The 26,836-nt window shown below is 41.1% G+C and overlaps 1 protein-coding gene across 4 annotated transcripts in view; it reads right to left on the bottom strand.

The window, feature by feature from the left end:
- The window catches only part of SYBU (syntabulin), a 75,565-nt gene extending 50,802 nt beyond the window's left edge, over positions 1-24,763 (bottom strand). Inside the window, exons 1-3 of one of the 4 annotated variants that reach the window (XM_012443274.2) lie at positions 24,648-24,763; positions 20,684-20,764; positions 18,759-18,960 (exon numbers count right to left, since the gene is read on the bottom strand). In XM_012443274.2, coding sequence (XP_012298697.2) covers positions 18,759-18,960; positions 20,684-20,707 — 226 coding nt within the window. In that variant the 5' untranslated portion in view covers positions 20,708-20,764; positions 24,648-24,763. Of the gene's footprint in view, positions 1-18,758; positions 18,964-19,275; positions 19,292-20,683; positions 20,765-24,647 lie in introns of those variants that run through there. The other 3 variants (XM_012443273.3, XM_012443276.3, XM_012443277.3) reach the window with 3 other exon arrangements.
- Positions 24,764-26,836: the final 2,073 nt, after the last annotated feature.

Genomic DNA, 26,836 nt, shown 5'->3' on the forward strand with positions numbered 1-26,836 from the left:
TTTGAAATATAGGACATAGTTAATAATTATGCAATTACAATTCTGAAAAATATGTGCCTAAGTACTTTAAAAGTATTTTGAATCTCATTTTAAATGTACTTGCTAAATTAAATTAAATCTGTTGAGGTTGTTAAAATTTCAGCTTAACTTTTTAATTATAAAACTAATAATTCTCATTGTAGGAAATTCGAAGTGCAGAAGAGTACAAATAAGTAAAGAAGAAAATAAAGTCATACTATTCTCCTATAATTGTGTTACCCAGAAAAATATTTTGTGAATACAGTTTGCTTGCCTATTTGCTTTTTGCTTTATTATTTTTTCATCATATATTATAAACAGTTTCCTAATCTGTCATTGAAAATTTCTCCCTGTAACTTGCTAGGCTTGAAAGAAAGAAGCTATTAAAGACTAACGGGAACCAACACAAAGGAGTCCCCATCGGTCAACAATAAAATGATTTGAGTACCAAAAAGAATAATAAATGCAAGTGACCGATAATCATTGTATATATAAAAAATCTGAGCTCATGATCAAATAAGAAAACACACTACAGAGATAGAGAAAGGCCCCTTTTACCCCCAAAATGCCCAACTCCCTGGACGTCACTGGAAATGATCCAAGGACCAATTCTTTATATTCAAAATTGGCAATTAAAAGGAAAGAAAGAATTAGCATATATTTTTATTGCAAAAAGTATTCCTATATAACCTGTATCTCAGTCTGACTGAAATCCCTCATTGTTATTGCAAAGTTTGTCCTTAAAAAGCATTCTGGTTAATGAAAACAGATGGAATAACAGAAGTAGAAAATTACTATTTTGCAACATCGAATGAAATAATTGATTTAGGCAACAAACGTAAGAGACGGAACCATTAGACACAAGCTAATAGAGAGTTTACAGTGGAGGGATCAGGCCATACCCAAATGTACCCACTGAGTGTTCTTCCCATCACCAACAGTGAGAAAACTCTCTGATGGGATGTGAGATGAGGCACCCAGCCCTCCCTATGAAGAATTCTTACCACACACAAACACGCAATTGCCCCCAAATCCAATCAAGGCTTTAAAGCTAATGTTCAGCTTACGAAATATATAGAAAATAGAATAATAAGTTAAATTAGAGATTGTCAAACTGCAGCCTACAGGGCAAATTTGGGCCTGTTTTTGTAAATAACTTGTTATTTGAACACAGCCATGCCCACTCCTTTATGTATTGTCTATGGTGGCTTTCAAGGCTGCAACGGTGGGGAGTTGAATAGTTGCAACATAGGCCATCTAGCCAATGTCAAAAACATTTACTATCATCTGGCCCTTTATAGAAAAAGTTTGTTGACTTCTGGATTAAATGATACCACAAAAAAGCAAACAGGCACTTTTGAGAAAGTCTGGGATATTTTATTCTTCTCTATCATATGAAGGAATTATGTTAATCATGTTAGAAATTAAAATGGCACTGTGAATATGTAAGAAAATGTGCTTTTTCAAAAAAAAAGTTATGCATGATGAGGCATGTTGGTAGACAAGAAATGACATGATGTCTGGAGATTTGCTTTAAAATGCCTCTGCAAAGAAAAGAGAGACATAACAAATACAGCAATATCCTGATATCATTTAATCTAGATAAGTAGGTAATAAGCACATGACAGTTTACTGCACTATTTTCTATTTTTGAGTATGCTGTTTAAAAGTTTCAAAACATTTTATTTGATTTCTTGAAAACATTATTTTAAAGGAGTACTGATTTAAAATAGATATAAACAGCATTTTAAAAATTTGTTTATTTTCAGACAGAGCCTCGCTCTGTTGCCGAGGCTGGAGTGCAGTGGAACAATATCTCACTGCAGATTCCAACTCCTGGCTCAAGTGATTATTTCACCTCAGTCTCCCTAGTAGCTGGAACTACAGGCTCACATCACTGTGCCCAGCTTATTTTTATTTTTATTTTTTTGTAGAGACAGAGTCTTGCTTTGTTGGACAGGCTGGTCTCAAGCTCCTGAATTTACGTGGTCCTCCCACCTTGGCTCCCAAAATGCTGGGATTACAGGTGTGAGCCACTGCACCCAGCTGAACATAGTATTTTTAAGACCAATACTTCCTGTAGGAAATATTATTTTGTTTTAATTTTTCTCACGATTTTTAAAATTGCTTTAATACACATTTTATAGATACATCCTTGGGCAAATCTTTGATGAGCTCATAAAATGTATGTCTAGTGGAATTACTAAAACTTCCAAGAAGTTTGAAACAACTTATATTCCCATTATTGTATGAACATACTGCACTTACTAAATACCTGCCAATACTAAATATTATTTGGTTTACATATTTCAAGTTAATCAAAAATGAATTTTTGATGTCTTTATTTACATGTATTTAATTGTTTGTGAAGCTCAATGTCTTTGTATGTTCATTGACCTTTTTAATTTATTCTATGAATTGTTCAAGTCCTTGATAATTTTTCTGTTTGGATGTTCAGGTTTTCTTATTGATCTGTAAGAAATCTTTATATATTAAAGGCATTAACCCTTTGTCATATTTCACTGTTTGTTGTTTGCTTTTAACTTTATAATGTTTTTGACATTCAAACCTTGCTCTAGTCTGTCAAATCTCTCTGTATGTTCCTTTGTGATTTCTTCCAATACTTTTATGCTTAGAATGTTCTTTTTAAGATCAACTAAATATTTGCCTATACTTTCTCCTAGATATTTAGAGTTTCACTTTTCATTTAAATTAATTCCATTTGGAATCCACTTTAAAATGTGGTGTGAGGGTTAGATGCTAACATTTTATTAATATTGTAATTTTAAGGAAGTCTATCCACATTACTTTGCAATGCTTTTATGATGAAAATTTGAAAGCAATACTTTTTGCATAATTCATTTATATATTTCAGAATAATAGATTGCCCAAAGTGTGCATGTGCATATCACAAACTTTACTGATAATTTAACAAAAGTGCCTAAAAACCAGTGCCATCAAACACATTTGGTGTCAATTCTGATGAGCAAGTCCCTTTTAAAATCTTCTTGCTGAGGCTGGCAGATTGCTTGAACCCAGGAATTCGAGACCAGCCTAAGCAACATAGTGAAACCTAGTCTTTACAAAAAATACAAAAATTAGTTGGGCATGGTGGTGCATGCCTGTAGTCCCAGCTACTCTGAACGCTGAGGTGGGAGGATTACTTGAGCTCTGGGGGCGGAGGTTGCAGTGAGCCAAAATCTCACCATGGCACTCTAGCCTGGGTGTCTGAGTAAGAACCTGTCTCAAAAATAATCTTCTTACACCAATCACATGTGAGAATAAAACATCAAGTTCTAAAAATTACAACTATTAATAAAATATTTCTTCAAAGTTTAAGAGGCATCTCTAAAACTGCTGGCTCCTTTCTGAATTTAGATCTCAGAGCCCACTAGTTTTCAAAATTGTTGAACTAAACAATTCCAGAAGACACTTAAAAATAACATCAGTGGAGGAAAATATGATTTTGTGCCATAATGTCTTGAAACATTCAGTTATGGTTTGATTCTGTTCGATGTTCTGTTGTATAATTTGGGGGGCAGGGAAGTTACTGCTAGTTTAAAGAAACATTATTTTAAGCTATATGGAAATCTAGTTGATTCTCATGAACAATGGAAGCATTTACTGACTACTTATTCATCCATTCAACAAATATTTATTGAATGTCTACTATGTGTCAGACATTAATATAGCTCTTATTATGCTTATTGCTCCAGATACTAGTATTTTTGAAGATAATTTAATGGAGACAGATAAAACGTCACAGCTTAAACTCATGATTAATATAAACCATGTGAAATTCTTACCACAAACCATTCAGTGCATTTGTATGCACTGAAAGGATACAGGTAAGGCAAGAAAACTAACACTTATTAAGTACCTCTCATGTGGCAAACACATTAATTATTAACATACAATTTTAATAATATGTTACTGTTGGGAAAATGGAGGCTCAGAGAGGTTAAAAATTTTATGGACACAGAGCTGCTGGGCAATTGACTCAGGATTCAAACTAAGGTTTGTCTTACAAAGTGCCTGTTTTACTCACCACCATAAGCTAGCTGTTTTCTAAAATTTCCAATTTATGTTTGTTCCAAGAGGAAACATCAGCAATTCTGGGAATGCCCAAATTAAAAACAGACAAAGGAAGCTGTTAGAAAGAAGTCCTCCCATAATAAACAGACCACAGAAATGTGAGGCAAGAAACTCTTTCTAGTTGTTTCCAGTATTCCTGCCTCAACATATGTAGCCATATAAAATGTGTGCCATTTTGATAATTTTGCATTCTAGGTTTTCAATACCAACCTTGGGTTTCTATTCCTTCACTCAATTTTAGCATCTTTTTGTAGTGAGAGCTCAGAGATCTACAAAGCTCTAAAATCTGCTTCAGTATTATACAACATATTACTGATCAGTGGCTGATGTTGAAGTGTATGAATCTCATCCATCCATCCACTTATTTTTTCTACAAATAATTACTGATTTCCTACTATGTGTAAGATATTATTCTATATATAAGAGAGGTAATAATGAGTGAGACACTAAGATCTTTGTTCTTAACAAGTTCACATTCTAATGATGAGGAGAAACAGTTAATAAGTTAAAAAAATACATAAAAAGATGTTTTGGGGCCAGGTGCAGCAGTGGTAGCTCATGCCTATAATCCCAGCACTTTGGGAGGCCAAGGTGGGAGGACAGCTTGAGCTCAGGAGTTTGAGACCAGCCTGGGCAATGTGGAGAAATCATATCTTTTTTTTTTTTTTTTTTGATACAGGGTCTCATTCTGTCACCCAGGCTGGAGTGTAGTGACACGATCAGGGCTGACTGCAGCCTCCACCTCCTGGGCCCAGGTGATTCTCCCACCTCAGCCTCCCATGTAACTGGGACCAAAAGGTGTGTGCCACAACACCTGGCTAATTTTTTTCTTTTTTTGTAAATGGGATCTCACTATGTTGCCCAGTGAGATCTCCTGGGCTCAAGTGCTCCTTCCACCTCAGCCTTTCAAATTCCTGGGATTATAGGCATGAGCCACTGCACCCAGCCAGAGACCCTTATCTCTACAAAAAATAATTTTTAAAAAGTTAGCTAGGCATGTCCATAGTCCCAGTTATGCAGTAGGCTGAAGTCGGAGGATTGCTGGCACTCAGGAGATCAAGGCTGCAGTGAGCCGAGGTCATGCCACTGCACTCCAGTCTGGCTGACAGAGCAAGATCCATCTCAAAAAAAAAAAAATAGATATTTGGGATTTACTGTTAATATAGTATACTCGGTGATATACGTGGAAGGTGGGAAGCTACTTCATCAGATATATTGTGATAGAAGGCTCCTGAAGAGGTCATTTGACCCTAAACCAGAAAATGAGAAGGAAATAATCACAGAAAAGGCAGAGAAAACAGGGAAAAGAATTCCAGGCACAGAGAGTAAGTACGAAAAGCTCTGAGGCAGGAATATGGGGCATTACAGAAACCAAAAAGAGGAAGAACAATGGGGGAGAGAATGATGATGAGGGCAAAGGGAGGCAGAAGCCCAAGTAGTGCCGAATTGTAGGTCAGGAATCTTTAAGTGCAACAGAAACTGCAGTGTGCACTAAGCATGAGATAACAAAAGTTTGGTCTGCGCTTATAATGGAGAACAGACTGAATCAGTGATGATATATCTAGCTAATATTTACTGAGTGCCTATTAACTACCAAGCACTGTTCTAAACACTTAACACCAGTCTTAACTAACTTAACCTAATATTAATTAACTTAATGTAATGGTTAACTAACTTAATCTAATATTCCTCTGAGATAGGCACTATTGTCATCCTGATTGGCAGGGGTCATATGAAACTAGCACTAATGTTTACACCACCTGCCCAAGCTTGTAATCAGTAAGTGGCAGAGTTGTAGCATGAAGCCAGACAGGCTAACTCCAGAGTGTTTCTCTTTGTTAATCACTATGCTGCATGGCCCCTTTAAGAATGAAAGGAAGAAGCAAATAAACCCATTTGGAGGCTACTACCATAGTAGATATGAGAGGTGACAGAGGTTTGACTTGAGTGGTACTAGTGAAAATTGAGAAAAGTAGATACATTTGAGATAAATTTGGAAAAATAATTGAAAGTATTTATTTACAGTAAGGAAAAATGGAAAGGCTAAAGAATGTCTTCTTCTAGGTTTTTTTCTTAAACAAGTGGGTATATGGCAGTCATTTCTGAATTGGAGGAAAATGGGTTTATGAATGTGTAGGGGGTGAAATCAAGAATTCTGGTTTTGATATGAGACATTTGAGACACAAATTAAACATGGTCTTGGAGATATCAAGTAGGCACTCGGATAAGTGAGCCTGCAGCCCAGGGGGGACGTCTGGAGCATCACCACCCTACAGGTGAGACATTGAAAGACACAGGCCTGCATACAAGCTCTTGGGGAAGGCTGGAGAAGAAGAGGGTCAAGAAGGTGACTTGAGAGGCAGGAGGAACGCTCAGCGGAGCGGTTCACAGAAGCCATGGAGGAAAATCTTTCCTAGGAGAGGGGCCTGTTCAATTATGTTGAGTGCTGCTGAGTGGTCAAGGAAAATGAGGGCAGACAAGGGGAATATTAGATTTGGCCAACATAGTCACTCACATGTTTGCCAGGACACATTTTAGAGCCAGGATTTTGGAGAGGTTTTGCCATGAAGAGGAGCAGAGAAATGGCGGGGTGGGAGGAGAGTCTTTTGCAAATGAAGGGCAGTTGTAAAGAAGGAAGGGAGCTTCTTTTTCTTTATAGATGGGGAGTGCATATGTGTTAACGGAAATTAGCTTGTCAGAGTGACTGAAATGAACACCTCACACTAAGACATGTAACTTACATCTACAAAAGCAGAGTGGAGAGTGGAGTAATTATTTACTGAGTGCTTTCCTTGTTTCTTGGAGACAAAATAATCACTTCATGGATAAACATTCCCAGGATTTCTGAGCTATTTTGGAGCTTCGAGTGCGCCCATAAAAGTCACTCTGATGAAGCCCTGGGCAGTAAGGGAGGATGCAGGGCCAGGTGAGGTAAGCTCCATTTCTGCAGAGGACTCTATCTCTGGAACAACGGCCTAGTACATGGTTTCTACCAAGCATTAAGTTGTTTGATTTGCACTAGCAGCCCCTGAAGAAGGAATTTGGAGGAGGAAATACTTGGCCCAAATATTTAATGTAGAATGAGTAATGAATCTACCTAGATGTTTTGGTGAGGGAGGAGTTGGTGTTGAAATTGGGAAACAGAGGGTGACTCTATCACTGCCAGAAGAAAGGTGAGCCCTGGCATGAGGGTGGTGAATTTGTCTGTCAGGAGAACTTTATCTTATTCTTTTTTTCATATAGTTATGATCTTTCCAAAATAGGCATGATACAAATCTTTCTGACCTTCCCTCTCCTTAGCATTTTGGGTTTATTTGCAGTTTCTAGGCCATGCCTTTATAAAGGCTGAGTTATATTTTTTAAGTTTCCTTGGCAGGAGAACATGAAGGAGGGGGAAGAAGCAGAACTAGAACGATAGGAAGGGAAGAAGAGAGGAAGAGAGACAGACAGACAGAGGCCAAGAAGCTAATTTTTCTTTTTCTTTTTTTTTTTTTTTTGAGACAGAGTTTTGCTCTTGTTGCCCAGGCTGGAGTGCAGTGACACAATCTTGGCTCACTGTAACCTCCCCTTCCCATGTTCAAGCAATTCTTCTGGTTCAGCCTCATGAATGGCTGGAATTACCGGCACCTGCCACCATGCTTGGTTAATTTTTAGTAAAGTTGGGGTTTTACCATGTTGGCCAGACTGGTCTCAAACTCCTAATCTCAGATGATCTGCCTGCCTCTCAAAGTGCTGGGAGTACAGGCATGAGCTATCACGCCCAGCCCCAAGAAGCTAGTTCTTCAGCTCCTGAAAAACGTGTAATAAAGTAACTACAAACCACTTTAAGGACATCTGAATTAAAATGAGTTGTCTTATAGCAATGTGAATAGTTTTTCCTTTCTTTTCCACTTTTCTTCACAGTGAGAATCTGAACATGGTAATGGTCAAGATAGAGTAAGGGATAAAAATGGAAAATATTAAATAAAAAGCACTGTTCATTATACAGTTTATGTAATTGCTAAGTCTGAGCTTTTTCTATTTTGAAAAAAAATAATTGTTTTAAATAACATATTTCTATCATGGAACTTCTTTTTAAAAAGGGAACAAAGAAAGAAAATAGAGTCACAGAAAAAATATACTCACAGTCTAATTCCAATGACATTCATAATATAAAATTCTAACTTATGAAAGTTAGCCTCATAGACAAAATGTCCATCCACAGAAGAATGGTTGAATAGATTATGGTCCTCCGTAGAGAGACACGCCATGCTGTCATTACAATGAATGAGGGGATTTCCTTGTGCTGACAAGCAATGACAGCTACAGGTACTGCCTGGGATATGCATTTTTTGAGGGCAGGGGGAGCCATGTCAGTGTTGCTCATTGTTCTACCTCAGCTACTAGAAGAGTGCCTTGCACACCATAAATTTTGAATAAATACTTGCTTAAAGAACAGAAAGGATCACAGATCAATATAGCATAATTTCACTTTGGCAAAAAGCAAAACAAAATACATCATACAAATGTGATTAGCTCCAATTTGACATATGTGTTTGTATAACATATTTTATAATAAATGCATTTTTGTTACTTCTGAATTTAAAAATAAAAACATAATTAGCATTAAAGAAATATAATCCTCATAAACACTCCAGAATCAATAGAAGGGGAGCCTAGGATCCAGAGGGTCTTAAGAATTCTGAGAGACAGGTCAGTCTCTAACAGCGATCCTATCTGCCTGGTCACCCACACACAAAAAATAATAAAGGCTGAGCCAGCTGGTAAAGAGGCAGAGCCCAGAGAAATCCACACTGAGCAGGGAAAAGTTGAAGGCTGTGGTTTCTAATGGGATGGGTGAATGCTGTGTGGTCTCAATGATAGCACAATTGCGCATTTGGAAACTCTGTTTGGGTTCCCTAAAAAGAGAGAGCAGTCAACTTGAAATAACAGGTCTCCTTCTGGAGCCAGAGGAGCCAAGCAGCAGGCAGGGAAGCTTCAGAGCAAGACGAATGTTTCCAGCAGTGGCTGAGGTACCAGGTCAGGAGTCACTTTCTGCTCTAGTCAGTGGGAGGAGACTGGGGCTTTCTCAGAATAAAAACCACCTGGAGGGTGGGTGGGGTAGTAACTAGTGTTAAATCAAAGGCCTGGGAAACATGAATATGTGGCCTGTACTAATTATCCTTTTTTTTTTTTTAGACAGTCTTGCTCTATCACCCCACCTAGAGTGCAGGAGCACAATCTTGGCTCACTGCAGCCTCCACTTCTCAGGCTCAAGTGATTCTCATGCCCCAGCCTCCCAGGTAGCTGAATTACAGGTGTGTGCCATTGCACCTGGCTAATTTTTGCATTTTTTATAGAGATAGAGTTTCACCATGCTGGTCAGGCTGATCTCTAGCTACTGGCCTCAAGTGACCTGGCAGCCTCGGCTTCCCAAAGTGCTGGGATTACAGGCATGAGCCACTGCAATCAGTCATAATTACTTTTTTGATTGTAATTTTGGCTGCTCGTTTTTCTGATTTTTTTGTGTGACTGAAAAATAACAATTAGAATAGAAAGTGCTCCTCACTGCTCCCTAAACATGCCCTGCCCTTTTAGGACTCTGCTTTTACCCACATTAATCTCTCTCTTTGCAATTTTATGCTTAGCTTCTCAAACTCCCTCACAACCTTCAAAACCTTATGTGCCAGCTCTTGAGTGGGGCATTTTCTGGTTTTCTTAGCAAGAAACCTCCCTTCTAGATGCCCACAACACTAGGGTCATGGTTCTATTGTGGAGCTTACTCTTTTTGACATTTAGAGATGCTAAATTCCTCAGGAAAGGAATGTCACCTTCATCTAACCAAACTATTTAATAGAGTACTGAGTAATTTTCTAGTTGTCTTATTTCCCCAACTACTAAGATAGTGCTCTGCTCTCAGTACATTTTATAAATAAGAAAATTATTCACTTGTTCTGTTCTCATAATTATAATTTCCACCAAATTCCAACAAATGCTTACTAAGCAACTGTTAGGAGGCTGGGGGACTATGTTGTTCCTGCCTTAATAGGGCTTACAGTCTTGGGGAGTCAGGTAATCAAACAAACATTTTTAAAACCAAGCCAGGTGTGGTGGCTCGTGCCTATAATCCCAGCACTTTGGGAGGTCGAAGCTGATGGATCACTTGAGACCAGAAGTTCAAGACCAGCCTGGGCAATATGGTGAAACTCTATCTCTACTAAAAAAACAAAAATTAGCCAGGTGTGATGATGTGCACCTGTAGTCCCAGCTACTTGGGGGCAAAAGCATGAAAATCGCGTGAACCCAGGAGGTGGAGGTTGCAGTGAGCTGAGATTATGCCACTGCACTTCAGTCTGGGTGACAGAGTGAGACTCTGTTTAAAAAAAGAAAGGAAGGAAGGAATGAAAGAGAAAGAAAGAAGAAAGAAAGAAAAAGAGAAAGAAGGAAAGAAAGAAAAAAGAAAAGAAAGAAGGAAAGAGAGATCACACTACTGCACTTCAGCCTGGGTGACAGAATGAGACTGTCAGACAGAAAGATAGAGAGAGAGAGAGAGAGAGGAAGAAAGGAAGGAAAGGAAAGAAGGAAGGAAAGAAGGAGAGAGGAAGCGAGGGAAGGAAGAAAGGAAGGAAGGAGAGAGGAAGGGAGGGAAGGAAGAAACGAAGGAAGGAAGTAGAGCAGAAGGGAGAAAGGGAAGGAAGGAAGGAAGGAGGGAAGGAAGGAAATTTTAAAACCAGATAATGTAGAAAGCATAAAGATAGGACACCTAACCTAGATATTGAAATTGATCCTTCAGCTTCCTACTGTGATCTATAAATATACTTATTTGTAGTCACATCCAGTCTTCTTTTCTGCATGTGTCTTTTTTGGTCTACCTCAGTCTTGTTACAGTTAATACTTCTCTACTATTGTTATATCTTTCTCGCCCTCAATCTCCCTCTCTGTTTTATTCTTTACTATCTACTTCTCAGTTCAAAAACTTTATCAAATACTTGCCTCTTGATAAACACCTGTCACTGTAAATGCAACATTTGTTTTTATTCTATTTTCTGTTCCCCATCCCAGTTAAGCCCTTTAAAAACATTGTCTATACTTTATTTGCTACCTCTCGCTCACGTCTCAGCTGATGGGAGTTTGATACATCCCATCCCCTGATCACCACCAATTTGCTGCAACTGTTTCTGCGGAAGATCACTGAAAACCTAATGGTCTGACCCCTGAGTACTATTTGATGCACATTTTACTTAGTCTTGCAGACACACCTGCATCTCTTGGTTACTTATTTCTCGAAACTCTTTTCCTTTGGAAGTGGAGACACCGTCACACCTGGCTCTCATGCTTTCTCTCTGAATGCTCATTCTTAGGTGTCTTGATTTCCTTTTCCTGCCTCCTCTTGCTATACCTCAGAGTCCTCCCCGTGGTCCTCTAATTTTCTTCCTCCATGCACTTGCCACTGTTAATGTTATCAACACCCTTGACTTCTGCTGGTCACCATCTTAGAATTCTCTTTGGGGCTCCAGCCTTTTGTCTAAAATGCAACAAAGCCTAAATTGAACAAATTAACTTGACTCCCTGTCCTTCTCCCCAATCCTGCTATTCTATATGTATTCATCCAGTGGAGATTTAGACATATTCTTCCCCTTCCCCTTCCATTTGCAACTGGTGACTAAGACCCATCTGTTCCAGCCCCAAATCTCACACATGTCATTCATTTACCAGTCTTCACTTAGACTGCAGCAGTGGCCTTCAAAGTGGGCAGACTCCTATCACTCCTGCCCCCTCCCTGTCCAATACAGAAATAGGAAGACTTTCTAAATTATAAATTGGATCATAATGCTTTCTTGCCAAAAATCCTTCACTGGCTCCGAAATATCTTTAGAAATTGTAAAATGGCAGCCCATGATCCATATTCAGCTATGTACATGTACTATTTGTACCACAGAGTTAGTTTAAAAGCTGAATTTTTAAAATTCAGGCTATCTTTCATGATGACACAAATGTCACCAGTTCTAGAGTTCTCGCTGTTGTCTTCTACCGAGGTGCCCTCACTCTTTACATTACTGGCCTAGTTCCTGTATGGATCCTTGAGCTCATGGAAGAAGTTCTAAGCATGGAATAGGAAGTCTTGCATGACCTGGCCTGCCTGACTTTCTGCCTCTCATTTCATGCTTTTAACTCAAGTTTGCTGATGCCAAGGCTCATGTTTATCTACTACACCATGCTAATTAATGTTACTTCTTTTCTTCCTTGGGCTTATGAAATGTGAGAGGCCAATGCAAATAATAAATGGAACAACAGCAAACTCAAATTACAAGGTAGGAGTGGATGTGGAGTGGATGTGAATGAAAGGGACTGGGACACAGGTGAGTAAAGGCAGCAGTGTGGGAATCCCATCCAGATGGGATAATTTGTTACCTCATTCATTTCAGTGTCAGGCTTAAGGCAGTAAAACAATCGATTTTTTCTAACCCCTGTGTGTCATTCATTTTTGTAGCCTAAGCACAATTCCTGATCCTTTGCAGGCATTTAAGAGATGCTTACTGAATAAACATGTTTTGGTGAAGGCTTGCAAAAGGCTGAATGTCCTATCACTTCCAGGTCTCAGCCTCTTTTCGTTCTGCCTCTTTCAGTGTATCTACTGGGTGTTCAGGGTACACTCTTGGTGTTGGCATACCCCCTTTCAGTGTACACCCCAATCATCCCAATATCACAAAAGGAATATGCAAAATAGTAAAAAGTATAGATATGGTAAATTCAGAGAGAGGATTAATAGGAAAATTTAAAAAAAGAAATGCTTTCTCCTCCCCCTTACTTTGCTACCATCTGAACACAAGTTAAACCTATTATGTAGACATAAACAATATTATGGCTAAGATTAATGACATGGGACCAGTATAGATAAAGTCAGAAGCTATAATTTCTAGGGAACGTGGAGGCCTCCTTCCACATCCACCTTGCCCCATGGTCATTGGTTTAAACAGCCTGGCTGGCCACCATTTCTACCATCGTTGGTTCTTATTCATCTTGTGATGCCACTTTGGGCATCCCTCTCATACTCCTCATACCAAATCCCCAAATACACACAGAACACAAAGATGTGAGGCTCAGCCTTCAGCGTGCACAAGAGTTGTCTGGAAAGCCTGTAAAGTGCAGATTTCTGAGCCCTCTCATTTAAAGACAATAGTTTTGGGTAAGGTCATTGTATTTGAATTTTAAACAAGTTTTACTGAGGATTTAAAAGTAGGCAAACACCATACTCTGATACTGGAAAACATTCTCATAAAGACGTGTTTTAGAACCTAAAAGATTTTCAAGTTAAGTACCTTAATTTGCTTTCAGACATGGTCCAATTCCATCATGTTTACCTTTCACCATTCCTACTGCCAAGGATTTTTTATTAAGCGGCAAAAATTTTGCTTTTGGCAAACTGCAGTTACCACATTGTCAAAGAAATACTGCCTATGTGCTTTTTGTTTGTAATCTCTTTCATTAGGTGCATGCTTCTGTGGCGAGGCAGCTAAGCATTTGAAATATTTATTATACAATATTGCCTAGGTCTCATACTCATTAAAGTGATACTAAATTGATAGGGTCTTTTTTTTTTTTAATTCACAGCAGGCTAGTAGTCATTCAACTGTAGTATAATTTGGTATCACAGCTCACTTCACTTTAAGCAATTCATCTCAATTCTAATCATTATGTTCAAAGCTTCACTGTATCCAGATGCCAAGCTTCCCCAACTGGACAAAAGCACAGGAGAAATATTTGTTTGGCAAGGCCCGGTAAATTTTTGCAGGAATTGTCATGCCTCAACAGGGCACCAGTCAGGTTATAATTTGCCTTAATTGCTCTTGCCATAAACAGCAACAATGATTACCTCTAGGTCATCGGCACTCAAAGAAAGATTTCTTCTCAGCTACTGTAAATAACAAAATACTTTCTGCAAACACCTTACTTGGGATTAGACTGCAAAGGATCTCGGTTTTTGACCATTTAAAAAAATTGACCCAGTACATGTTTTTTTAAATGTGTTAGGTCACACATTCGCCTGTGTATCTGTGTGTGCACATTAAAATACATGAAAATAACTCAGAGATATTAGTGTTCTCCCATAATACAACTAGTCTTCTAACTGCATAATTCGTTCCACCTGCCATGTTTACAAGGCGCCCCAAGGAGAACTAGCTTAAAACCCAGCAATCCATCTGCCTCTCAGTTCTAAGGGGGTAATTATTGCCTCAACTAAGCAAAGAGGAATGCACAGCATGCTGCTAACCGTGTCAGGTGACTGACGTATGTGCCTGGCACACTCACCCAGGTCATCAGCTTTTCTAATAGTGGCTGGGGTCATGGTACAGTAACAAACACAATCCACTACTTATGGAAAAGGGGGAGAAAAATGGACAGAGACTAGATTCAGTGGGCCAAACCCAGAACACAAACCAAAAATGTGGGCTTTATCACTTCTTATATGCATGTTAAAAAACAAGAAACATGGGGGAGGAAGGACAGGTTGACCTTATGCCAAAACATTGGTTTAAAAAAACAAAAAACTTTTTTTTTTAAAGGGGACAGGAAAGCAGGTGTTTTGTTTCTACTAACTCCCTATTAACTGTACTTCCTTATGTATTTTTAAAAATAAAGCATTAATTAACATTTATCAATAATGTACAACGTTCTACTTGCTGTGCACACAAAATAAAGGCTGGCTTCCAATACAGTATAAACTTAACTGTCTCCAACTAAGCTCACAGTGACCAAGACTGAATACAAACCGTGAGGAATACTGTTTGAAGACTGGAATGATGTCCAAGTACAAAAACACTCATGTGCTGATGAAATGCACAGAGCACCTGCAGATCTTCAAAGAAATTTGGCTAAGAAGAAGCTATTAAAAAAAAAGAGAGCTCTTTGGGGACACACCCCAAATGAATTGCAAAAGGTCACATACAACTCCTTCCCTCTGAAATAAGGGAGATACAACATACAAATTAGCATTTAGAATATCAAGTCATTAAATGCTCCTTGCCAAAGCTCCCATGGGAAAACAAGAGGGAGGCAGTGGAGTGGGGAGGGACGATGCAAAGTGGGTAAAAACAAACAGATCACTTTGGAAATAGTTCCATTCTTTTAATTCCACAGGTCAGTAAATTATAAGAAAAAACTTGGGGTGGAGTAGAGGAAACATCCGCATTGAGTTGTCATTTATTTTGTTGAAGTAGAACTACTATTCACTATCATGAATTTTTGTTTTATTACAAATGATAGGAAAGCCAGATTCTCAAAATAAAGGATAATTCTTTATATTAAGTAAATTTTTATGAAGCTCACTACATGATATATTTTTTAAAAATAAATATTTTAGAACATATGATGCTCTTCATAATTAATGCTTTTGATGTAGATTTGGGGAAAGAGTCTTCCGTTTGCAGTTCTGAAAACGTAATTTTCAAATTAAATTTCATTGTGTTTGCGGTGACATCTTCCTCTATAATTTCATTACCAGATTCTAAGAATTCCCCTAATTATGCATGGCCCCTTTTACATGAGTGAATGTAATGATTTATAAAGAAGGTTGTGAAGCTGTGATGACAATAGATGCCGCTAAATTATTTTAGCTTTGTTGTAGTAGAGGCTGGTATTTTTTTAAGTATTGTATGCACCCTGTTCTCAAACTGCCATGATTAAGCCAGGAACACACATTCCGGCCTCGGTGTTAGAGTGGCTGGATTAAAACGAGCGATTTCCCCCTGCTGGTTGGACATGTCTTACATTCTCTACCTCACTGCCTGCAGCATTAACACTCCCCATAGTACCAAACCCATTTATTTTCCACCCACCAACCGGCCTCCTGAAGCATCATTAACATGCCCCCAAAGGCCTTGCTGCTGTCAATTTTAGCCTGCACAGCACTCAAAAGCCTTTGTGGGGTTTATCAGAGTTCTGTAGGAAAGGAAGGGAAAGGCATTAGACTCAACCCATGGGGAATTGACAACACAGGAAGATGAAGAGAGATGAGGCAGAGGCCCAGGAATGGAGGAAATCCTATCTGGAGGCAGGTTACAAGGCTCAAGATTGAAAGGTTGTTTAGAGACACCCATAATTATATGCTTCTGCCACTCAATTTTCAGCTAGTTAATGGCAAAAAGATCAATACCTACTTTCGATTTTCATGTACAGCATTATAGCCTTAGCCAGAGACAGGTCTCCTAGGAAGGAGGATGATTCAGGAAGTGGGTCTGGGGGAGAATGATTCATAACCAAAATCAATAATCTGATTTGCCTTCATATTTTCTAAAATATATTTGGGGTTTTCCTTTTTTGTTGTTGTTTAGAACAACTTTTTCTTTTTTTCTGATAACACTACTCACCCTGAAGTCAGTCACAGAGCAATTGATTACATGGAGAGAATACCAGGAATAAATGTGGAACTGAGTTATGCACACAAAGCTCTGTCAGTTTGAAATGATGTGCCCCGAGTTCATCCACACTCACCAGAGTGAGCGCTGGGCTCCAAAACAGAGTTAAAGTAAACAGCATTACATTCTGCAAATACAACTCTAGATTCTAGGAATATTAACTGTGATAGCTTCTCAATTACCCTTTCGTTTTCTTCTTGGGAGAATAGTAAGCAAAACAGCAGTGGGTTTCCATTTTAAACTAGATTCATATGATTGAAATAGTAAGAAATAAGTTTTAAAACATAATACTTTGATAGGTTTTTTTTTCAAAATCAAGCAGAGAATTTGAGTTAGATAGGGAAAAAAAAGTAAGCAGTGCAGAATTTTCAACATACAACTTATGCAGAGGACAGAATAATTTCGTGAAGGTATGTAATAAATCCAAAGCTGCATTTACAAAATCCTTGAAAAATGTAGCCGTGAGCCCTAAATGCAGTGGAATGTTATGTCCTGCTAAATGAGAGCATTAATCATAGCATCTTGAGTCATGTGTTTCCTCTCATACACGTGTTAATCTTCAAGTTCCATGTTCCCTAAATAAGTTCTAAAAAATTATCCACTTTGAAGCATTCTTCACTAGTCATAAGACAGTCACTCCTTTAAATTTTACACAAATTCCTAATACTTCTCAAGGAATGTAAGTCCTTCTAAGTCATGTTCTTCAATGGGAATAACAAGCTCTGTCAAGTGATAATGGTGGCACCTTCAGGAACCATCAAGAGATTTGTGCCCTTATCAAATATCCTCACAACTTTAAGGAAGCTTTCTTACTCCTGTGCCAAAACTGACATCCATAGTTCACTGTACTAAGAACCAGCATTTATCAAGCACCTCTGTAAGCCAGGCACTGTGCTAGGTAAACATTTAGGTATCTGATCTCATTCAACTTCATAGCCACTCTACAAGGGAAGTATTATCATCTCATTTTAAGAATGTAACAACTGAGGCTTAAGGAGGTTAGGCAACTTGCCGAAGGTCACACAGTATGTAAGTGGTGAACAGGCCAGGGATTCCAGCCCTTCCTGTAATCAGGCTTGGCAGATCACAAAGCCTGGGCTCTTGCCCACTAAACCATAAGGCCAGGCCAGCCTTGGGCTATAACTCTCCTTGATCTTGACCCCATTTGTTAGGAGTTGCTTTATCTTTGGGGAATTTCATAATTAGAGGTACACGGGCTTATAGAGGTTGCTAGTATAAAATTCAACCCAACATTTTTTCTAGATTTAACAAAGGAATGTATTTTTAAAAACAGTCATAGAATGGCAATCATTAAAAAGTCAGGAAATAACAGATGCTGGAGAGGATGTGGAGAAATAGGAATGCTTTTACACCGTTGATGGGAGTGTAAATTAGTTCAACCAGTGTGGAAGACAGTGTGGTGATTCCTCAAGGCTCTAGAACCAGAAGTACCATTTGACCCAGCAATCCTATTACTGGGTATATATCCAAAGGATTATAAATCATTCTACTATAAAGACACAGGCACACATATGTTTATTGCAGCACCATTCACAATACTAAAGACTTGGAGCCAACCCAAATGCCCATTAATGATAGACTGGATAATGAAAATGTGGCACATATACACCATGGAATACTATGCAGCCATAAAAAAGGATGGGTTCATGTCCTTTGCAGTTACATGGATAAAGCTGGAAACCATCATTCTCAGGAAACTAACACAGGAACAGAAAACCAAACACCGCATGTTCTCACTCATGAGTAGGAGTTGAACGATGAGAACACATGGACACGGGGGGGGAACATCACCCACCAGGGCCTGTCGGGGGATGGGGGCTAGGGGAGGGATAACATTAGGAGAAATACCTAATGTAGATGACAGGTTGATGGGTACAGCAAACCACCATGGCAGATGTATACCTATATAACAAACCTGCACGTTCTGCACATGTATCCCAGAACTTAAAGTATAATTTAAAAAATGAAAAAAAAATAGTCATAGAAACAAAAAGTTAGATTTTACATTCGAAATTATATGCTAGAAAAACATATGAAAATTCAGGTGTGAGGTTCCAATAAACTGAACCATATGAAAATGCTGTGTTTGTAGGTCACAACAGCCAGAAATACGTGACTTTCTACAATTCATCCTAACAGTAGAAGTGTAATTCTAGGCTATAAGGGATTCACAATGCACCTGCAGTGCACACGCTTCACGCCTCTGGTGGCTTCCCCAGGGTACTGTACCTGAGCAGAAGCTGTTGCTGCTAACGGTCCTTGCTGAGCGCCCAGAGCTGCTGGGGTTGAACTCTCTGCTCTCTTCCTCAGAAAAAGGAGACTCAGAGGCTGGGGACACTTTGTGCTGTTGTTGGGGCAGATGGGGCCGAAGAATCAACCGGGGAATTCGGCTTCGAGAAATCTCCTTGTCATGATGCTGCACTCTGTGCTCCTTCTCAAAATTGAACATCAGAAAAGAAAACAAAAGCAAAGGCATTTCCCTCTCTGAACTCCTGTGGGTTCCTTCAAGGATCAGTTTCTAAGAAATCACATTTCTGAGTATTGAGTCTTCACAGAGTAGTCCTTCTTATCTCAGTTACTGAATGAGCTTCAAAACTCTTCTACTGAGCTAACCTTTTTAATCTACCGAATAGCACATATCTGTGTGGCACATACACACACACACATACACACCACATATACACACTACACACTTCCACTCACTAGCTGGAAGGCATCCTACTTCCCTATGCCAGTCCTGACTTACCTTCCCACCCTGACTTCTATCACATTCAAGCTTCCGCCTCCCAAAGGCTCTTTATTACACCACACTCTGGCTTCTTACTTGATAGCCTTCAGACTTCCATTTTGCTTTCCCTAAATTAGCTGTGACTATCTGACTACTGTTTTCTTGTCTCCTCACAAAGTCGAACCCGATACCTGGAACAGTTATTTCCTGATAGCTTGCACACAATTATCTTTAAAATCCCTCCTCTTCTGGACAGGATCTTAATTATTCATTAATATCCTAGTACACAAGGCTTGTTGCCAACAGAAAAGCAAACACAAATTTGATACTCGGGAAGATGGCTCCATCTTTTACATCATCTTTAGTTTGTGTTTTCCTTACAGGACATCCGTTAGAAGAGATTTTTCTCTCTCCTTGAAAACTCAGTATGCAATACCCTGCCGTGCCTTGGTTTTAAAAATGCGTAACAGTAATATTTTCACAATGTTTTCCAACTTTTAAGGTGCTTTCCCAACCATTTTCTCATTTGATCTTTACATACCAGATGGTACATAGAGAGGACACCAATGAATGGCCCTATTTTCAGATGAGGAAACAGCCTAAATGGGGTAGAGATGCTTAGGCAAGACTGCAAACCATGTCAGAAGTAGAACGAACTTCAAATCCAGTGCTTTGCAGGGTCACCACCACCCTGCCTTATTAAAATGGACTCCTAGGAGGAGCGTTTTGCAAAAAATTCCACGGCTTCCTCCAACCTCTGCCACTGAAAAGGGACGCTTTGGCTTAGGTGACAAACACCCTTTCGAAACATGACCTACTGTTCCTTTTCTCAGACTTAACCAGGAAGGGTCACGGCCAAAATAAACACCTCTGGGAGGCCGGCACATGGCAGGAATTGAAGAGTAAACCCCAGCAATGGGGAACTTTAGAGGACCCTCAGGCATCCACTGTACCCAGGGGCCGCCAGCCGCACCCAGCCTCGGATTCGCCCTGCACATCTGCCGCCCAGCAGGTACCACCGCGCCAGCCCCTCCGCTGGGCACACCGCAGACCCTGAACCGAGGCGGGGTCACTGACACGCTCGAGTCCTCATTTCCCAGTCGCGAATGCATCAGATTCCTTTCATTCACATCTCACACACAGGACATCGACTGAAAGCTACACCCCACACTCCCAGTTTCAAGAGATGGGATTAACCCTCCAATCATGTCAGTCTCCAAAATCTAGTCCTCCAGTACCGCCTCCCCATCTCCTGAATCTCAACACCTAAGCAATGACCCCTGCCTTCTCCGGACCCCACCACCCCCTCTCCCCTCTTTCCCTGGACTCTAAACGTCACCCCTCCAGCTCTCATCCCGCCAGCTTCTCGCCCCGCAACGCCCGCCTTCCCGGCCCTCCAGCGCCCGCACTGCCCCGCACTCCTTACCTTGCTCTCTCGGAGGGGCCCCATCACGCCGCTGCCCGCCGGCTCCTCGCGCCGCCGCTGCCGCCGTCCAGGAGGAGGCACCTGCGAGCACGGAGCGAGGAGACTGCGCTGAGCCGGCGCGGGCTGCGGGCGGCGGCTGCTGCGGCTCCAACGCGCCGCCGCCGCCGCAGCCGCCGATTGCGCCGGGCTCCCAGGGCGCGCCCGGCCCCGCCCCGGTCGGACACGTGGTGCCGCAGTTGCCTGAGGCCGCTCCCCGAGCGCCTCCCTCACCTGCGGCCCTCAGGGCAACTCGACCGCGCCTGGGCGCGCCCCACCCGCCGATTTGGCCACGGCAGCGCCCGCCCCTACAAGGCCGCAAGTCCCTCCCTCTCCAAGGAGCTCGGCCCGGTAGGGGCAGGCTGTGGCTAGCGGTATCTCCAGCGCAAGGGTGCCCCCACCCTCGGCCTCAGGTTTGAAGCGGGTGGCGTTGGATGGAGTGACTGAGAAAAGCTGCGACATCGCAGAGAGGCAAAACAAAGTTTTCCCCTGGCGACCCCTCCTTGGCCTCCAGGTCTTAAGTCAACCTACAGCTGCCTCGCCCGAGAGCAGCGGTGATCTCTCTCCTACCGGACCCCAGCCAAGCCAGTGCGGCAGGACGACTGACAGCCTGCGTCTGAGTTCCGGGATCTCAAAGGCTGCGGTGGATTCTACTTGTGGGGGTTGCATCAGAAAGGCCTTCAGTGGGCAGCTCAGTCCCTCCGGCTTGGGGAAGCGAGGCTGCTAGGTAGCGGGAGAACAGCCTTTTCCCCAGCTCTGCCCAGCAGCTGCCCGGCGCCAGGAAGGAGCTCAGGCGCACTGCTAAGGGAAGAGCACTGCAGTTGAACTCAGAAAAACGAGTTCAAGCCAGCACTCCCATCAGTCCCTTCAGCCTCAGTGCCTTGATCCCTAAAGTTTTTTATTTTATTTATTTTTATTTTTTGTGGTCGTTTTTTTTTTTTTTTTTTCGTTGTTGTTGTTGAGACAGGGTCTGGCTCTGTGGCCCAGGCTGTAGTACAGTGGTGCCATCAGGGCTCACTGCAGTCTCTAACTCCTGGGATCAAGGGATCCTCCTGTCTAGGCCTCTCAAAGTGCTGGAATTACATGCAGGTGCGTTTGCCTGCCTGGCCTACGCCTACGGTTCTTGCCTCTTCTGAATTGCAAGTTTACCCTTGTTAAATTGAGGGATAATAATAGTGATACCTACCTCTAGGATAGCTGTGAGGATTAGATGAGGAAAACAAAACAGCTCTATCCAGCTGATTGAACAGAACTTTCCAAAGGGCAGCTAAATCAGGTCCAGGTGATCCAGTCAATATTTGCTGATGCCTTTTACATGACAGGCAGAAAAAGCATTTGTGATGCACACAAATTTGTTCAAGAAAGGTTAAAAATCTGTCCAACTGCAGACTTAGAATAGGGTACATCGCTGGGCCAAGGGCCTTGATTTATTATACTTGCTACCCTTAAATCTTATCTGGTGATGGAATGCAACATGTATAATGACTTATATACCCTTTATTCAGAATTGGAGAATATTCCAAGCAGCAATGTGACAGGTGAATACTCTGATCCTTACGCACTGGCGTCCTATATGGGAGGACTGTGCTCCTTGAAAACCGAGGGTTACTGTCCCCTTTTATCCATCCTCTAAACAGCTTTTCTCTGAGTCCTCAACTCTCAAGCCTAAGAATGTATGTTGTGAGTCTAGAGAGAGCCTGAAGCCAGAGGATTAGTGGAATCAATTTCCCTTCTTTCTACAACTCCAAAAGAGATCATCCTCCATAAATCTTCATGCCTTTTCAATCTACTTAGCTGTCTCAAGCAGTGAGGTTGATAATTTTAGGATTCTTTATTTGGGAAGAAGAGGTGATTAATTCATGCTTTCAACACTCACAGCTGTCTCAAATATGGACCTCAGGAAAGTGATGGTCCAGGATGATTCATACAACCTATTATTCCTAAAATTGTGAGCCTAGGATAATATACTGTGAGATAAGAACAAACTTTGAAAGTCAATAGATTCCTCTGAGTCCCCTACTTGGAACTGAGAATTGATACTGGGGACCTAATAGCAGAGACACCCTCCACTGAGCTAGCCAAGTGTCTTTCTCTTACTCACCTGACCCACACATAGCATAAACCACCAAGTGATTTCCATGCTACCCAAGTAATGACCGTCTTGAATCTAATTCCTTCTGTCCACTGTTTGTCTCCATTATCTTCATGTAGAGTCTAAACCACAGTCACCCGTATTGCAATAGAGGTCTAACTCAAGGTCTCTTGCTTTCAGTCTTGCCTCTTATTCCTTTCTATCCAGTGTTTCCAGTTTTCCACAAGTCTTTATGAAAAGCTAAATCAAGTCATGCTTCCCCATGAAAACTCATTAATGGTTTCCTGATTGTCTTCCAGGTAATATTGAAACTCCTTAATGTGGCGCACAAGGCTTTCCTGATCTGGCCACCTTGTTTATCTCTCCAATCTTGTTTCTTGCCACTCCTCTCTTTTATAGATACTGCCTCCCCTCCCTAACCTGCCTCTTTGGCCCCTGCCACTCTTCCCCTGCATACAAATGGATACTGCTCCAACTGTAGCGTTTGCATTTCTCAGAGGTGGAGGTTTTGTGTTCTCTTTTTTCTCGAGACTGCTGCACCTGCTCTTTCCTCTGTCTGGAACATTTCTTGCACTACATCTCCCTATCCTCCTCAACTCTTAAAGATACATTAAGTTTCATTTTAGACAGCTTCTTCCAGGAAACCTCCCCTGATGATTCCAGGACACTTACTTTTACCCCCAGGAGAGCTGTTATGATCTCCTCAGAATTCCCTATTTACTCGTTTGTTTTCACCGAAGCTTGTAGGCAGTGCCTAGTACAATTCCTGTTATATGGTAGACACTCAATCCATAGCTGTCAAATGAGTTAATGCATGAACGTGTGAATTCCATAACGCCATAAGGGGTCCATCATCAGTGTAGGATAAAGAGCACAGATACAATTTGCTTTGAAAATGATTCAAATAAAGCTGCCTCCACAATGTATTTGTATCTGATAATTGGGTGTATGCCTAAAAAATCCAATATGTGTTCAGTGACAGCTTTTACTGCAGAAGTGCAAGCACTGAGAGGCTGTGCAGTAGCCTTGCTGTCGCCATAGCAACCTAGCAGAGGGAGAGGCTGATGATTTAGTGTTCAGATGCCTCTTAGCGCTGTACTTTTGGAACCCAAGCCTGTTTTTCCACTGTTCTTAAAGGCAAGTTTTACCAATGATAATATCTATGCTGCCTTAATTTCATTCAAGTGTTTCTCATGTCATTAGAAGAAATGTAACATTTGGATGATACCATCAAAGAGATATACAGCATACTATGGTCTTCTTTCCTCTGCTTCAAAATATTCTTGTGCATCGTTTTCATTTTCTACTTAAAGACTTATTTTATGGTCTTGTTTTATCATCTTGTAGCTTCTTTAAAAATTAACGTATTTCTGGCTTTTAGAAAATATTAATGACTTTAGGATTGAATCTTTAAAGATTATAAACAACATACCTGTTCAAGCCTGGCAAGGCACAGGAGAGATAGGGTATTGTAGACTGGGAAGGAAGATAATGTCTTTATATAATTATTCCCCCAAATCTGGGATAAGTTATGGACTGTTTATGTGAAATTTGTAATTAAATCATTCCTACCTTTCCTATGCACAAAACTTTATATTTTCAGAACTCTTTCGCATATATAATCTTATTTGAGCCTCACAAAAATCCTGTGAGGTACATGTGGCCAATCTCTGAGACCAGATAAGTGAAAAAGCAGAGATTTTTATTACTAGGAATCCCCCAGACTGCAAACTTCACAGAGAAGACAATACAAATGCACTGCCGAAAAGAAAATGCCTGCAGCAAACAACCAAGACACATCACGGTCCCTCACATCCACTCTTCCTCGCATCTCACCTGTGTATGCTGGGGGCTTTCTTGGGCTCAATCAGGGCTGACAAAGCACCATCTCCTAATCCTATCAGCTGTGTGAGCAAGCACTGCCGTCTCTCTCGGTGACCCGATGTTGGGTGATCTGCACAGCAACAAGGAGCAGCTGACGTGCTTCACAACACGTCATGAAGGAAAGAAACTGCATTCTGGGGCATCCTGGGATTTTTCTGTGTGTCTGGTGTGGGGTGGGGTTGAGACCCATATTTTTCTTACCAGGGAGAGAGCTGCCTGTTTTCCTGTAAGAGCATGTGTGCATGATCAACCCTCTTCTTTTTTTTTTTCCCTTGAGACGGAGTCTCGGAGTCTTGCTCTGTCGCCAGGCTGGAGTGCAGTGGCGCGATCTCAGTTCACTGCAACCTCCGCCTCCTTTACCCAGAGGCGGAGTGCAACCAGAGGTTGCAGTGAACTGCAGTGAACCCAACCGATTCTCCTGCCTCAGCCTCCCAAGTAGCTGGGACTACAGGTGTGCACCACCACACCCGGCTAATTTTTGTATATTTTGTAAAGACAGGGGTTTCACTGTGTTGGCCAGGATGGTCTTGATCTCCTGACCTCGTGATTTGCCAGCCTCAGCCTCCCATAGTGCTGGGATTACAGGCGTAAATCACCACGCCAGGTCCAACCCTCCTCACCCTCCTCTTAATATGTGTGTTATTGTTACTATATGGTTGAGGTACTTTGATGTTGTAAAACTGAAATAACTAGAATTGCACAAGATCACTTCCTCAGGAGGGGGCCTAGAGGGTGCTTGGGGCAGGGAGGGCAGTGGGTAACCTGAGGCAGGGCATGCTTGAACATTCACTGGGCTCAGAGTGTGTCAATTATCTCTGCCCAACAAATGAGTGTTCAGAGTGTCCTCTCAGTGAAAAACAGAAATTAAGGGCAAGTCCAGAGGAAGAGGCAGAGGTTGGGGGCTTGGGGCCTTGAAGGATGGTAAGGGTCTGATCCTCTGCTTGCCTTATGGTAGAGCAGATATGAGATAGTCTTACCCCAAAATATCTTTTTGTTTGTGGCCATTGGTTCATCTTTGAAAATAGGGTAGGATACTTGTCAAAAACACAGGCACGGTGATTGCATTAAACAAAATGGGGACACATGGTTAGACAAGCAGGTGTATACTTATTGAGACAAGGAATCAGAATGATTGAAATTAAGAGGCTCTAGAAAGTATGAGTGTAAAGATTGCCATCTAAGTAGGGGAAACTGAGACTTGACATTTATCTAGTGAAATGCTTTATATGTTTGGACAATCTGTTTGTCTCACAGATGTACAGAAAAGGCAAAGGTTGTTAATCTGTAAGACATGAAAAGGAAAGCCTAAATCCACTAGTTAAATTCTAGGGTAATAGAGAAACACTTTCCTTCTCCAAGAAACCAGAAGATGTGAGAAAGGCAGCTGAAAGCTGCCTGAACCCAGCAGGGCAGCTATAGAGAGAGGATGCTTCTCAGACATGGCAAGCACAGAGCAGATATGCAGGCTGGAGGCTGTGAGGGGTTCACTCAGCATCCATAGCAGTCTAGGCTTAGAAAAAAATTGAAATCTAGGTTCCCAGAAAGCAGATCTATGGCTAGATTTGAATTACATTAAAAACAGTATGTTCTCCATAATTTATTTCCATAATTTTATGCTTTTGGCTTCCACTTTCTAGTACACATCTTAAAAATTAACTTTGTCTTTATTTCTGCTGAAAAACTGAGAGCAGGAGCAAAAGAGGAAGATTTTGAGCTTCTCTTCCCAAAGAACAAAAGCACTATTGCCGAATGAGGCCGAGCGCCCTCAGAGGCCAGCCAGATACTATAATGGCAGCAACAGCAGGGGATGGTTGGGCTGCTGGTGTGGGGGTCACTTGTGCAGTTGTAGAGCTGGGGATAGTTTCGATTGCTGCTTTATTCACACTTCCTAAGTTATTCCTGTGAACCACTTTCCTTTATACCTGCAATCTTGTGACCTTGTGAGTAAAGCTAGCCCTTGCTGTCTACTCCCAGCTCCTCTCTAATCCACTGCAGAAGAATTTGTAGGAAAATAAATTTGGAATTTGGGAATCTGGCCTATGTAATTTCATCTGCCCATGTGTCCTCTTTAGGTACTTCTGCCAATCAAGAGGAAAAATGTGCCTTTTAAAATGGTAACTAACTTTTCTTTAAAAAAGGAT

This window comes from Aotus nancymaae, unplaced genomic scaffold, assembly GCF_030222135.1.
Source record: "Aotus nancymaae isolate 86718 unplaced genomic scaffold, 86718_ANA_hifiasm-v0.15.2.pri h1tg000036l, whole genome shotgun sequence".
NCBI classification, from domain to species: domain Eukaryota; kingdom Metazoa; phylum Chordata; class Mammalia; order Primates; family Aotidae; genus Aotus; species Aotus nancymaae.